Source organism: Centropristis striata, chromosome 22 (assembly GCF_030273125.1).
Source record: "Centropristis striata isolate RG_2023a ecotype Rhode Island chromosome 22, C.striata_1.0, whole genome shotgun sequence".
NCBI classification, from domain to species: domain Eukaryota; kingdom Metazoa; phylum Chordata; class Actinopteri; order Perciformes; family Serranidae; genus Centropristis; species Centropristis striata.
The window spans coordinates 62,353-77,500 of NC_081538.1; the positions used below are offsets into that span (position 1 = coordinate 62,353).

A 15,148-nucleotide genomic window follows, 5' to 3' on the forward strand; every position below is an offset into this window, starting at 1 on the left:
GTGCACACAGGATGTTAATGATGAAAAGCTCTGTTGGAGACCCAGAATGCAACTCTTTCATTTATTATTCATACAGCACAAACTATTATTTTGCACATATTTCTTTTTGAGTTGTTGCAGAGAGAGTTTTCAGCCTGTACACAAAGCAGCATTTCAGAGTTAATTTGTGTCTCGCAGGTTGAATGGATTTGAATTCAGTTTCAGGTGCAGTGGATTGTGTAACCTGCACCATATTGTGTGGCAGCATGATGCATGAGGGCTTTAGGACGAGCTTCCCTCAGGAAGTACAGTCATACATTACCAGGGAAACTCATCTGTCAGGAAGTACAGTCATATTTACCAGGGAAACTCATCTGTGCTACTCTCAGGTCTGCTGGAACACAGTGGCCTTGGCTAACCCCACAGGCTGCTGGATTAAGCCTTTCAAAACTAAATTGTGGTGTGAGTACATCTCCATATTTGTCCAAAAAAGCTGCTGTATCTTCTCTTCTGTTAGGTAAAATGTTTATGGAGGATAATTACTGAAGAAATCACAACAGAACGTCCAGTTTTACTTTAGTTTAAGTTAGATGGAGCTGCTTGTTGGATTGGAGCATCCATGCTGCCGAGGAGACAAATCCCTCTGACTTTGATGATTACCCAACATTTCCTCTAGCGCCACCATCAGGTCAAAGTTTAAATGTGTCCAATACTTTAGTTAATAACCAATTAGATGCAAGCTAGATTTTTTGGTATTTCTGAAAGCTTATATTTCACCACAAAGTTATGTTTCCGGTGAAAAATTCGGTGGGTAAACCTTTTATTACACCAGCATAAATATCCCACAATGCAATACAGCAGTGATAATGTTAAACAGACAATGGCGGACGGCGACTAAGCTAGCTTTGTAGCATCAATAAGGCTTCAGTTGCAGTGCTGGTAGATCTTAGGTTGGCATCTTGGTTACCTGTCTCCAACCGTAAATGGTGAAGTGTTAATTACAGCTCAGTGCATCATGTTTATTCACACATAAGTATGTTAAACAATAGTCCAAATATTGGCATGTTAGCTGCATAGTATGTAATATTATACACAGCAATTATATGCTCTAAATATTCTATCTCCATTTGGATGTTTTGTGCAAAACCTAGCATGTTTTTTTCTTCATTTCACTGGTTCTCTAATGTGCCATAACACATGAGGGTAGATATTAAAGGGTGGAGCTACAGTACATGCTTTCTTTCTTTATGTCATAAATAATATATTTTAGCAGTGTGAGCCACGTATGAGGCAGTTACAGTCACCTCTCTGGTGAGCTAGCTTCATGTTATTGGCTTAAGAAGTTGAGTTTTAAACATCTCCACTAAATCTCTTGATCTCCCAATCCCATTATTCCCCCCCAACACACACACACACACACACACACACACACACACACTCCAGTTTAATTCTGACGGTGCTAATCTGGTGTGTGTGTGTGTGTGTGTGTGTGTGTGTGTGTGTGTGTGTGGCTCCATGCTGGTTTAGAGCCGACTAATATATGACTAATGTGGTATAATCCATCACATTCACTGTTTTAAAGCGCCCATTTGTCACGGAGAAGACCAATAAAAAAATAATTGTGTGTCACACACCGTACATTATTGGCTTTGGCTTTGACATATTAGAGCATGACAGACATATTGGGTGTCCAACATTGGTCCGTCACAGACAAATCACTATTGGCGTATTATGTCTTTTTGTCTGTATGTCATATAAAAGCATCTAAACCTCACATATGAGAATCTGGAACCAGCAAATATTTGCAGTTTTTGCTCAAAATAGGACAGTTTGTGATGCTTGCAGCTCTTCTTCCATAGAGCCGATATTAAACCTTCCAGCTGTGCAGGTTACCGTACGTTATGTATGATGTCTTATCAGCACATTAATATGTATAGCTTTGGTGTGGTGGTATTGCAGGGACCTCTTGTTGACATTGATGAATAACATTTCTGCACAGTGCTTATCTTAACTAGCACTGAGAGAATTATATTTCTGGTAAACAGCCTTGACTCGACAGGTTGCTGCTGGGGATCGATGGGTTCACACTGATCCTGATTGGTTCACACTGATCCTGATTGGTTCACACTGATCCTGATTGGTTCACACTGATCCTGATTGGTTCACACTGATCCTGATTGGTTTTTGACCAGATAGTTGAGCGTCACTTTTGCGCTGTGGCAGTATTAATCTGTTGCCGATGGGCGATGTTGCGTTGCTCATCAGGGACGTCATGTTCCTGATTTGTGTCTACCTCTGGCTCATGTAAGTGGAAAATAAATTGATGGATTGGAGGCAGGAATAAATTGCTCCTGACTCTCTGGGAGCAGCAGAAGAAAGGTTCCCCATGGCAGTTTCCTGTGTTTGTGCTGTGGTCTCCCCATGGCAAGGTCCTCCTCCAGCTCCATCAATGAGCTGAGTGGGAGCTGGAGTAGCACTCTCTCTCTCCACACACACTACCAGCTTCCTCTCAGTCTCTAATCTTAGATTTTGCATATAAAGCCAATGCAAATCACACTTCACACACCAACGCACATTCTCTCTGCTCATCTTGTGTCCTTTACTTGTTGGTGGACTTTTTGCCTTCAAGTGATCATTATATTCATTATTAGTTAATCTGGAGATTATTTTTAGCCACACTAGAGGCATAGCTCTGACGAAGTCAGTCACTTTGGTCCAGACTGAAATATTCAAACATCTAGATGATAAATTGTCACTAAATGTTGGAAAAGACATTCATGGCTCCCAAACTATGAATCCTACTGACTTTTGTTCTGCCAAGATGAACAATTATTGGATGTATTGTCATGAAATTTGGTCTGAACAATCATGTTTCAGTATAAATTGTAATAACTTTGATGCATGACATTTAAGTGTCCAATACTTTGGTTCCTGCAAGACTAATCCCATTCCCATCAGCCTCAACTGTAATTTGTGCAAATTAGCAAATATTAAAAGCCAAAGCAGAAAGATGACAAACTCTGAAGCCCTTTACTATCGGTCTGACCATAATTTAGCATCTGGGGGCAAAATGATGGAGTTCCAAACCGACATTCGGATAACAAAACCCAAAAACCAGTCAAATCTGCCAGGCTGAAGGTTTATTTATGGAGACTTTTAGGCCTATGGGCCTGGTCACTCCCACATTCAGACACATTTCCACCCGATGTAGTCCCTTCAAACTGTTTATCTCATTTATCTTACTGGTTGTAAGTCTATTTAGTCATTTTGGTGCATGAATATTGATAACACCCATTGCAAATCAAAAATAAACAGAGAGCTTCCAGTGTTGTATGCAATGCGAGGTCCGATCAGCAGCTGGAGACCTGAGAATGAGTTGGAGTCCGTCTTTCTCTGCATATGAATGTCGATAATCTTTTTAAAAAAGCAAATGAAAAGCCAACATTTCGTCAGATAATAGGCAATTTCAGCCGATTCGTTCTGGCACGTTTGCTCTCCACATGAACTGTTGCTCTTGTTGCCTACAGATATTAGCGTTTCAATGCAAATATCTGTTTTGAGATTACTGCTGTGATTAAAGAAAAAGAGCTGCTGGCGAGGCTGTTGACTCTTCGTCTTATCTCTGTCTGTCTGTCTGTCTGTCTGTCTGTCTGTCTGTCTGTCTGTCTATCTGTCTATCTATCTATCTATCTATCTATCTATCTATCTATCTATCTATCTATCTATCTATCTATCTATCTATCTATCTATCTATCTATCTAAATTACCAGACCAAAGTTGACATCTTCAAGTTGTTTGTTTTGTGTGACTGAAGGTTTCAAAATTCAAAGATATTTACGATAAAACCTTAAAAACTCTCATATTTGAGAAGAAGCTTGAACTAAGAATTGAACAAGTGGTGCTTTATAGATGACTTAAATGATCACCAAAGCTGTTTTTGATTCATTTTCATTAATTGATATATTAATGAATCAATAGTTCCTTCTACAAGTTAAATAGTTTCCAGAAGAATAGTTTGTGTGTTGCTTTGTGGATGGATCACTGTTCCTTGACAGTAAAAAAAGCAGTAGAGCATGTGAGACTTTTGCCTTTGAATATATATATATATATAGATGTTTTTATATGCATCAAAGCTTCCAGACCGGATTCATTCACAGGAAGCTGCAGATGCTATGTAAATTAACCAGTTAAGCCACCAGGAAATTAGTTTTTCTCTCAGCATTTTTCACTTGTAGACTGTCTGCTGTGAAGAAAATGTGATTTTGTGGATTTTTTATGGCGAGCAGTTCCCTCCAAGGGAAACGTGTCGAACCAGTGTTTCATTTTAAAGAGATTCTGTATTCACATCCACTCATACATTTTTTATTTCTTTCTTGACAAGTCATCTCACCCCAGTCTCTGACATAACTGAGTATTTCCTCCATATTTCCCAGTGGATGCCTGCCCTGGTGTGTGTTGTTTGTGTGTTTGTGTGTCCACCCATCTGTATAATAATCTAAATGGCCTCGGTGCAGACCGGGGTCACAGGACCACTTGTGACCTGATATCTGCTCTGTAAAACAGACACGTGGTCCCCCACAGACATATGCTGCTCTGTGGTTCACATGTTAATAACTCTCACAGCCTCAGACCTCGTTCACTGGATGTCCGATACGTGTTTGGCCTGCTGAGTGTGGCAGCCACATGTTTATACACTTCAATCTCCTGCAACCAGCTCATGCATGACCCGGCTATTTGTATGAGAGGCAGCAAAGACGAAGGGCATAAATGTTTGTTTTGTGCAAACAAAAGCGTGATCTGCTCACAAATGTAAAATATTCCTGTTTTTTTTTTTTATGAGTCCAAGGCAGGAGAGTTATTGTACGCTGCTGTTTGGAGAAGACGCACTTTATTGTGTTCATTTTTGTGTGATTTTTCACAATTCGTCAGGCTGCAGCTCACTGACCAACTTTAATTATTAAAATCAGCTGTTAATTATGTTTCCAATTAACCTTTCACCCCCTGCTGTTCAAGCCGCAGGACGCTACCATTTTTAACGCCAGCAGTCACATAAATATGAACTTGTAGTGACTGTGGTTTTATTTCTGGGAGTTTTAAATGAGAGACGAACTTCTAAAAGGTTAATCCACTGAATTACACTTCTATAACATTATTGAACTCATAATTAATGCAGTAGAATCAGAGATATTTTATAGATCTTCCATGCATTCTTCTTCCTGGTTAAAAAAAAAGGTGCCTACATTACCCACAATACAACTTGGCTGCAGAGACAGTTAGGATGGATGTTTAGGTCTGTTTATGTTGTTATGTCTGTTATGTTGTTTCACTGAGATTTTGCTAACTCACTAATTAATGACACAAAATCTTTTTTTTTTCAAGGCATGCAAAGATAAATAAGCGAATTTAAAACAAGGGAATTTTAGGAGCGTGTCTTCAACTGTAATAAGGTTTAGATCGTGTAGGGAGACAAAATTTAATTTTTTTTAAATCCAGCTACAATTTACAGCAGAACATCCACCTTAACCTTAACAATATGGTGTAATAATAATAATAATAATAATAATAAACTTTATTTGTGTAGATCATTTTATACAAAAAAGGACACAAAAAGGAAATTAGATGATGTAAATAGACAAAAAAAAATGTACATAAAACAGGTATGGAATGCCATAGTTAATGTATAATTAGATGAATTACACAATTGATAATTATAGTAAAAACAAGATAATAATTAAAAATAGAGTTAAAAATATCAAAATCAGTGCAAATATTGTGAACATGTGAACATTTTTAAGACTCTCTCCCAGTCGTCGCCAACAACAAACACCCAGAATCTTTCTGACCTTGTTGCCTCACAGCGTCACTGGTTTCATCTTTAACAGCTTTAAATTGTTAAAATGTCATCAGAAACTACGAGTCTGACCCGCCGCGAAGAAAGGCTCCCATCATTTGTTTCTCCATTTTATAAAAGAGAGGAAACCAAACAAATCTGCCACTTGTGAAGCTAGAAATGATGAATGTGTCTGTGTTTTGACTAAATGTTGATTGTAGCAGCGTTTATTTCCAGGTTTGTTCTGGCGTCTCTTCTGTCCGTCTGGTGGACCGACGGACTCGTTATGTGTGAGAATCTGAGGGTGTCGGCCATCTGGACTCAGGAGTAGCAAGAAGCAGTCCGTTTAATTCAGAACAAAGGATTTACATGAATGACTTTATGGTGATATTAAAAATAAAGGTTCAAAGTTACTAACTGTTATTCTGTTATTCACTGGATGCTGACTCTGCAGGATGCATCATGAAGTTCTCTGCTCGTCTGTCAGGAAAAGAGTTAAAAAAAAAAAAAGAACGCCTTCAGGGCTCGTCAGCAGTTTGCTGGTGTGTGTTTTTGAGCTCAGCCCCAGTCTGTGTGCGCTTTGCTGCCGTGGCAACAAGAGTTACCACATACTAATATTTTAGGTTGGCTTACGTAATCGTCTGCTATTGTCAATACGGAGAGTGGATTTTCACTGGAGACGGTTTGTTTGGAGCCTTGGGCTGCTCGCTGCTCCGCTAACTGACCATTGTGCCGTCTGCAGACAGATTTACTGCCTTTTCCTCTTCTTTCCCTCCAGTCTGAACACAGGAATCCTCCTGATGCACTCAATATCGTTTGATGCTGCCGTTTTTCTTTTTTAGTGCTGCTCGTTGCTTCTGTCTGCTAGTCAAAGTGGTCGGTGTTCTTACTAAGAGACTAGACGCACCGTTTAGCAAGAGATGGAAAGAAAACGGAGAAAGCTTTTCTGCAAGGCCACACAAACACACCTGATATTTTATTTTTGAGGAGCAGGTTTAGCCTTTTATAATAAAAAATAATCAATTACAAACATAGGTAGGGCTATTTTTGAACTCTTTTTGTTGTTTTTGTTTCAATCCAGCACTTTATTTGAAACATAAATTAGATTTTATTAAATAAAAATCTTAAGTGTTTAGGAAAGCAATAAAGTAAATAAATGAAAACAAATATGTCTTGTGTTTCCATAAAGCACAAACTTACAGCAGGCTGGATCATTATTAATTTTTCCAGTCTGAACACAGGAATCCTCTCAAGACGATGCACTCAATGCTCGTCTGATCCTGCTGCTTTTCATTTTAAGTGCCGCTCGTAGCTTCTGTCTGTCTTGTCAAAGTGGTTCGTGTTCTTACTAAGAAATAAGACGGGAAGAAAACGGTGAATTCAGGAGATAAAAAAAGCTTTTCTGCAAGGCCACATAAACACACCGAAGGTTATATTGTTCATGGTACAAGATTGTGCAGCAGGTTTTTGGTACAAAAGTTTAGCCTTGCCGCTCCACCTGTCCTGTTTTTACCTGGAGGATCTTTAGGGGGAGACAGCAGGTCAACAGTAGATGGTCACCCTCTGAAAGCTGAAGGTTCAGTTGAGATGAAGCTTAGCATTGTGTATCAAGTTTACTGTCATAAATCTGTAATAAAATGTGCTAAATGATTATTTACTTGACATTGTGAAAGGCAAGAATATATAAAGTCGATGTCCATGCTTTAGTATGGCTCATAAGTTGTAACAGCAATTTTTGAGTTGATTTAATTTAATACACATATTTGGTGCTACATTTACTGTTTTTGACAACTCAAGAACAGATAAAAATATGTCAGAAAAACCCTCCAGAATACCACATTAGACCACTAAGACCTTGGGAAACAACTGAAGAATTCATGCTGACATTTTGGAGATTTGTCTGGATTTTCGTATTTTCTCTTCTGTTGTGTTAACTGCTGCTCTTATTGTCAATATAGTGTGGAAAGCCATCCATCCTGTGAATGCTCCAGGTCTCTAGTTTGTGGTTATAAAGTGTCATAAGGCTGTGATTATCCTAGAGGTCACAGCAGCTCATTTTATACAGCGAGGTCAAGTTCAATGCAATGAAATGGCTACTGCGTCCACTAACATCATCACACATAATAAAAGTTGGCTCATTGAATCCACAAGAGTCTCAGCTGTCCAGTGATATCCAGTTTGTGCAATCACAAGGCTGTTTATATTATATATCACAAGGCTGTTTAAGGAAATATTCAAAGACAGAAAGTCCCCAAGGAGTTGAAGAGGTCAGAATATGCACTTTATGCCTCCTTTACTGTCAGAAATACACCGTTCATACTTCAGAGTAATCTTCTTTCTGCTGTTTTTAAATTAGACTTTTACAGTTTTGTGCCTATCAAATATAGTGACAGTTTAATAGTTGTGCTTGTGGCATTAGCACAGCCTATGTTTGCATGTCAGTATGGCAAAAATGGCAAGCACGGTAAAGATTATTCCTGTTAAACAGCTCCAGGTCTCTAGTTTGTGGTTCTAAAGTTTCATGAGGCTGTGATTATCCTGGAGGTCACAGCAGCTCTTTTTATACATAGCATGGTAAAGATTCTACCTGTTAATCAGCTGAAAATAGCATTTAGCCTGACAGAGACTCTTAAATCCTCAGAGTCTGAAGTCTTTGCTTTTTATACAAACACAAAAATCTATACATACAGAGCTGTGATTTTCTGTCTGAAGGCTTTTTACAACTACTCGTCTGAACAACAGTTATTACCATAGCTATACCTGTCTGTGAGAGCTTTTCCAAGGCCATAATAATAATAATAAGACAGCCTATTGTCTTGCTTTTGTATTTCAAGCCACTGTGATATCAGCTCCTCTCCAGATGAATCCTCTCCCTGAATTCACTCAGAGCTGACTCCATTAGCCAGAGGGCAGAAAAATAGTCAAAATGTGCTTCCATTCTCCACTTCCAGGTATTCAATAAAAGTATTTGCTGCTTTTCTTTCCGTTATATATCATTCTGCATTTTGGATATAAGTCTGGCTGACCCAAATGCTTTGAAGCTTTGAAGTCCTTGAATGCTGCTTTTTCTTCTTCTGGCTCAATTAAAGAGCAAGACACTGAGCTTCTCCTGTCCACGGAGCACAAAGAGAAGCAATCAAACCTTTTTTCTTTTTTTAAACGACTAACTGCTTCAGAAGCCTTTTCAGTGGCTATACAACTACTTTTCATTACCCTTCTTTTTTGGTGAACCATAAATTAGATTTAATTAGCAAACAAACAAACAAACATAAGTAGGGCTATTTTTCACCTCTTCTTCAAACACACAGCAGGCTGGAACATGGGGTTCTCTCTGAAAAGAAGTCTTTTCATTCAGTTCCTCTTCCATCTTAATAATGAAAAAGAAGAAAATAGATTTCTGGTACATCATAGACCACTTCTTGCCAAAAGGCATGCATTTCTTTACAAAGATAAGCTGCCGCTCAGTCTTTTTCTCTTCTCATCCAAGATGTAAGATGTAGAAAAAAGAAACCATACGGATGCATAAATTATGTTTGAGTGTTTTTGGTTTTATCCTGCAGGTGTTTGGATGTTAGGATGGTGCTTTAGTGCACATGCTCTGGAATCAAAATTTAAAAAAATCAGGAGTTATGGACTGATATCCCCTATTCTTCTTTAAAATAGGAATAACTTCGGGATCACGTTGTTATGAAACTGACTTACACATCACTCTTATTTTATTCTTCTGTTTTTTTTATGGGGGGGTTTCTGTTTTTATTTTTTATCATTACGAAGGAGTATTAGGGCCACATTTAGAATTTAAAAAAATATATAAATGAATATTGAAATATTAAATAATAAAATGATTTTGACTTAGTTCTCGTAATTAATTCCATATTTTCGACTTCAATCTTGTAATTCATTTTTTTTCCCTTAATGTAGCCCTAATACTCGCCGTATATTATTATTATTTTTTTTATTTGATTATTATTATTATTTGTTTATTTATTTAATTTGTTTTTCATTATTATTATTATTTATTTATTTATTAAATTTTTGTTAGTTTTAGTTTTTATCTCTGATGTATGATTGATTTTTGTTTCCATTTTATTTTAATATTTTATGTATATTTGATTCATGTATCAGTCACTGGAATACTATCTTTAAAACTATCAATGATAAAATAAAAGGACTGCCTTTGATCTGTTTAGTGCTAATGAGCCTCGTTTCTTCTGTCGCCAGGCGGAACGCAGCGCTTGTGATGTCAACATCCTCAGCATCCCCGTGCCGATCCGCCGCGGCGGCTCCGAGTCCAACCTGGACGTGGTGGACAGCGTCGGGGACGACGGCGTGGGACTCGACTTCACCAAGGGAGCGCTGGGCATCGACAGCCTGCAGCAGAAGATCCTGAAGGTCAGAGAGACGTGATTTACTGTGTTTGACTTGCAGGGACACGAGGGTCCTCTGAACAAACGTCAGCAAGACTAAATGAAATCTCTCCTCCGCTCGGTTTGATGATACTTTGCAGAGCAGTTAAATTCCTTTTTCTAATAACGAGGGAATTAGATTTCAGTTATAATACTGGAGATAGCCATCAAGGCAGCTATTAAATTAATTAGTTTAATTAACAATATATTGTTCTCTTCTAATTTCATTTTCATTATCATCTTTGTTGTCTCAGTTTTAATGGTGGAAAAAGTTTCTCAGAGTGGAATTATTTCCACATTATTAACATTAGACAACAGTTAAAGTTAATGAGATCAGTTGATTACGTGGTTAATCATATTCTAGAAGCTGTAACTAAAGCTCAGTGGAGAGATTCTTATTATGACATTCTGCTCCCAGTGAGTAAGACAAACGAAGCAATAAACAACTTAATATTAGTTTTATATAAAGTTCTATCTTTTGTTCATATTGACCCAAACACACTCAGATCAATATGGGCCTCAATGCTGACCTCATATGAAGCTTCACTGTGGACACATTACTTTCACTATTACTTGTAATACACAAAGAAATGTGCAATGTATTTATTTTCTCCTTTGCCAAGCAGATCCAGTAAATCCAGTAATTCCACCTTATTATAAATAAATAATAAAAAACTCACAAAACCGTCTTGTTTAGTCTTTCTACGGCAAATTGCATGAGCATTCAAAGGTAATAGCTTATATGAAGTGATCATTTTTCTTTTACAAAAATAGATATAACATACAATAATGTGATACTAAATACATAACTATACTATATACAATTTCACATCCCACAATACATATTAGAAAATGCATTTCCAAGGCAAACAAGGCATAGTAGATGTAGGGTTACAAGACTCATTTTTTTTGTTAAAATTACTGTTTTGCATTTATTGGGCCCAATGAAGCTGCGGTTTCAAGTAAAACAAAAAAGGACTTTACTCTTTAACAAAAGACAAATATGTCTCTATGGATCCTTTATTTTGTTCACTGTAACAATCATTAAAAGCAGAAGCAATAAGTCTGTTTGAGGACTTGTCGGAGGGTGATTTGGCTCGGCTGCAGCTCAATACTGGAACACTTTCAGAACTCGTTCTTCCCATTAGTTAATTGGACACGAAGGCCCGAAATACATTGAAAATACCCATTAAATGTAATTTTGTCCTTCCACTCTGCCTGCAGGTGACGGAGCAGATTAAGGTGGAGCAGACGGCTCGGGACCAGAACGTGGCCGAGTACTTGAAGCTGGTGAACAACGCCGACAAGCAGCAGGTGAGCCGGATCCGGCAGGTCTTCGAGAAGAAGAACCAGAAGTCGGCGCACACCATCGCGCGGCTGCAGAGGAAGCTGGAGCAGTACCACCGCCGCGTGAAGGACACCGAGACCAACGGGAAGCACGGCGGCAAGGACGGCGGCGGCAAGGAGGCGGGGACTCACAGCAAGGAGGGCAGCCTGCGGGACGTCAGCGCCACCGGGCGCCACCCGGCGCTCGATAAGGTCAAGACCATCGGGCCCGGCGTCTCGCTCTCGCCGCCGTTCTTCTTCAACAAGTCGCGGGAGTTCGCCAACCTCATCAGGAATAAGTTCGGCAGCGCGGACAACATCGCCCACCTGAAGAGCTCCATGGAGGCGGGCTCCGGGCTGCAGGTGGACGCCGGCGCCCGCGGCCTGAGCGGCAGCGCCACCACCGTCGCCAAGACCAGCAAGTACCAGAGCGACGACGAGTGCTCCACGGGGACGTCCGCCTCGGCCGACTCCAACGGGAACCCGGCCGGCGGCTCGGGGGCGGGGTCCGGAGGGCCCGGCAGGTCGGACTCCAACGGGCGGCTGGGGGAGGTGCTGGACATGGTGCGGGAGATCCGGGAGGCGCAGTCGCAGCTGGCGGAGGACATGGAGACGCTCAACACGCAGTTCAAACGGGATTACAGCTACTTCAGCCAGATGATGCAAGAGGAGAGATACAGGTCAGAAAATATATAAATAAATATATAATACAATAACCAGCTGTTGAAAAACCTTCAGTTTAAAATCAACAGACGATAAAACATGACGACCAGCTGTCCAGAATAACTCAACGCAGCAGTTACAGCTATCACAATCACTATTCACAGAATGTTTTAATTAATTAACCCTCTTTAAAACCCTCTTTAAGCCGTGCCGAGGGTTTTCTTTGCTCCGGTCACATTTCAGTCACCGCTGACTTGTTTTTTACTGCAGTATTTCAGATTTATAAATCCTGAAACTTTATGGAATCAGCACAATCATGGCTAGAAGTGGGAACAACTCAAAAAGGTATTTTTTTGCAGAATAACACCATAATAATGCCATAAATCATAAAAAGGAAATGCACAAGTTGAATTTCTTTGTTAAATTATTTTTTAAAAATTGGAAAAGTTCAACTTATATATACAAAACTTTTTTCCACAAGTGAAATGAATACTTATGAATATATTACTATGCATTTTTACAGCCTCTCCTGTCCTCTCCTCTCTGGTCTGTGTAAACAGCCTCTCCTGTCCTCTCCTCTCTGGTCTGTGTAAACAGCCTCTCCTGTCCTCTCCTCTCTGGTCTGTGTAAACAGTCTCTCCTGTCCTCTCCTCTCTGGTCTGTGTAAACAGTCTCTCCTGTCCTCTCCTCTCAGCTCTGTGTAAACAGCCTCTCCTGTCCTCTCCTCTCTGGTCTGTGTAAACAGTCTCTCCTGTCCTCTCCTCTCTGGTCTGTGTAAACAGCCTGCAGTTCTCAGCAGAATCAATCACGGCATCACAGTTGTACTGACGAACACAACATTTTATATTTTTAACAGGAAGTGCTTCGTGTAAACAGATTATTTATATTTTATAAATGAGATGTAGAATTATGAATGAAATGTCAGAGTTTTAAGTTTTGTTTTTGTTACTTTTTTTTTGGTTCAAAGTTCAAACTCTGATGATAATTCCTGTTTTCATAGTTTCTTTTTATGATAAACGCTGTATTTGGTGTTTTTTAAAAGAAAACATGCTTTTCATTTATGTTAATAATGAGATTTATTCAACACCAGCTGTGTCTCAGTGGGTTAGAGTGCTTTTTTATTATTATTATTTGCACTTTGATATAGTTGGGGTCAAGCTATAAAAACACTGGATCCTCCTATGATTCAGCTCTATATCTTTCACACTCACTGACCCCGATTCATAACATCCTTTCTTATAATAACGTCTCGTTTCAGTCCTCGCTGAGATAACCTCGACAAGCCTCGTGGGTTATTATATTAGATATTAGAGGGGTTCTTCCTGAGACAACTGAATTGATTTGTTGACTCTTTGACTCCTCCTTTTGAATATTTATGCTATAATCTAGTTTAGGGGGCAGGATTTGAGATGAATCTGCAGGGTCCAAGAAGATTAAATAGATAACAAAGAAAAACTGATGTATTCTGGTTTCTTTTGTAATTTTCTTCGTGCAAAATACTTAAATATATGACTTTATCGTGCCTCCAAAAGTCCTTGAAAAGCATCCCAGAAGGAAAAATGACTCTTTGCTTGAGTGGCTCTTAATGCATAGCTTCTCAAATTAAAGCAAAATCTGTAAAAGTATGAAGGGTCACACTTGAAGTAAAGCTGAAAAAAAGTCTCCCAACACATCAAAACTAATCTGAATTCTTCAGTAATCCTCAGTTTCTCTCCTGACACATTGTGTTTGTACATCTGTTGAGCTTTTGACAGTAATGATAAGAATCTTTAGTAAACTAAAAATAGATGACAAGCCTCCAGACTGTTGCTAAGTGGACCGAGGCCAAACGTTTAGCTGCAGTAGTAGCTGAATCGCCCACACACACACTGAATGATGCATGGTTTTCTCCTCCGCCTCCTCTCGTGTGTCTTTCTGCAGGTATGAGCGGTTGGAGGACCAGTTGAACGACCTGACGGAGCTGCACCAGCACGAGACCAGCAACCTGAAGCAGGAGCTGGCCAGCATCGAGGAGAAGGTGGCCTACCAGGCCTACGAGAGGGCCAGGGACATACAGGTCATTATTTATTATTTATTATTTAGTTATGGAACACACCGTAGAAGACTCAAGTGTCAACAGGTGTTAATGGGAACCCTGCTGCCAGTTAGAGGGAAGTGTTTACCTGACATGGAATAAATAAGATTCACATCACAGCAGCAAGTGTAGCAGAGAAATGGCAGCACAGGTGGAGCAAACCAATAAATATTTGGATTATTTCCAAATCCTCACAGGCTGAAGGTTGTAGGGAGGTGAAGGAGGTGAAGGAGGTGGAGAGGAGTTGTTGTTAAATGTTGTTCATAGAAAGCTAGAAAACAACAGTGTTGTCACTGAGTACAGGCTTTAGATTGTGTTTGTGTGACAGCAGAAGAATTGGAGAATCGATTTTGTGTCCAGTGGGTTTTATGCTGTGGAGGAAATTAATGGGGAATCTCCTGAAGTTCTTTGTTAAAAAACGTTAAAATTAAAATCCTGTGTGACTCATTTGTTATGTTTCAATTCATATGTAATGTTTCAGTTTCAGCGTCTTTTCACCGATGACTCACTGCTCCAGTGTTCCCTGATCCTAACCACGTGTGTGTGTGTGTGTTTGTGTGTGTGTGTGTGTATTGTGTATGTGTGTGTGTGTATTCTCTGTGTGTGTGTGTGTGTGTGTATTCTCTATGTGTGTGTGTGTGTGTGTATTCTCTATGTGTGTGTGTGTGTGTGTGTGTATTGTGTATGTGTGTGTGTGTGTATTCTCTATGTGTGTGTGTATGTGTGTGTGTGTATTCTCTATGTGTGTGTGTGTGTGTGTGTGTGTGTGTATGTGTATTCTCTATGTGTGTGTGTGTGTGTGTATTCTCTATGTGTGTGTGTGTGTGTGTATTCTCTATGTGTGTGTGTATTCTCTATGTGTGTGTGTGT

General features: G+C 39.5%; 1 protein-coding gene across 2 annotated transcripts in view; it reads left to right on the forward strand.

The window, feature by feature from the left end:
- Positions 1 to 15,148, forward strand: part of LOC131960505 (transmembrane and coiled-coil domain protein 3-like) — a 60,672-nt gene that overhangs the window by 39,876 nt on the left and 5,648 nt on the right. For both annotated transcript variants that reach the window (XM_059325739.1, XM_059325740.1), the window contains exons 2-4: positions 10,031 to 10,201; positions 11,440 to 12,221; positions 14,125 to 14,260. In XM_059325739.1, the coding sequence (XP_059181722.1) occupies positions 10,031 to 10,201; positions 11,440 to 12,221; positions 14,125 to 14,260 (1,089 nt within the window). The remainder of the gene's footprint in view (positions 1 to 10,030; positions 10,202 to 11,439; positions 12,222 to 14,124; positions 14,261 to 15,148) is intronic.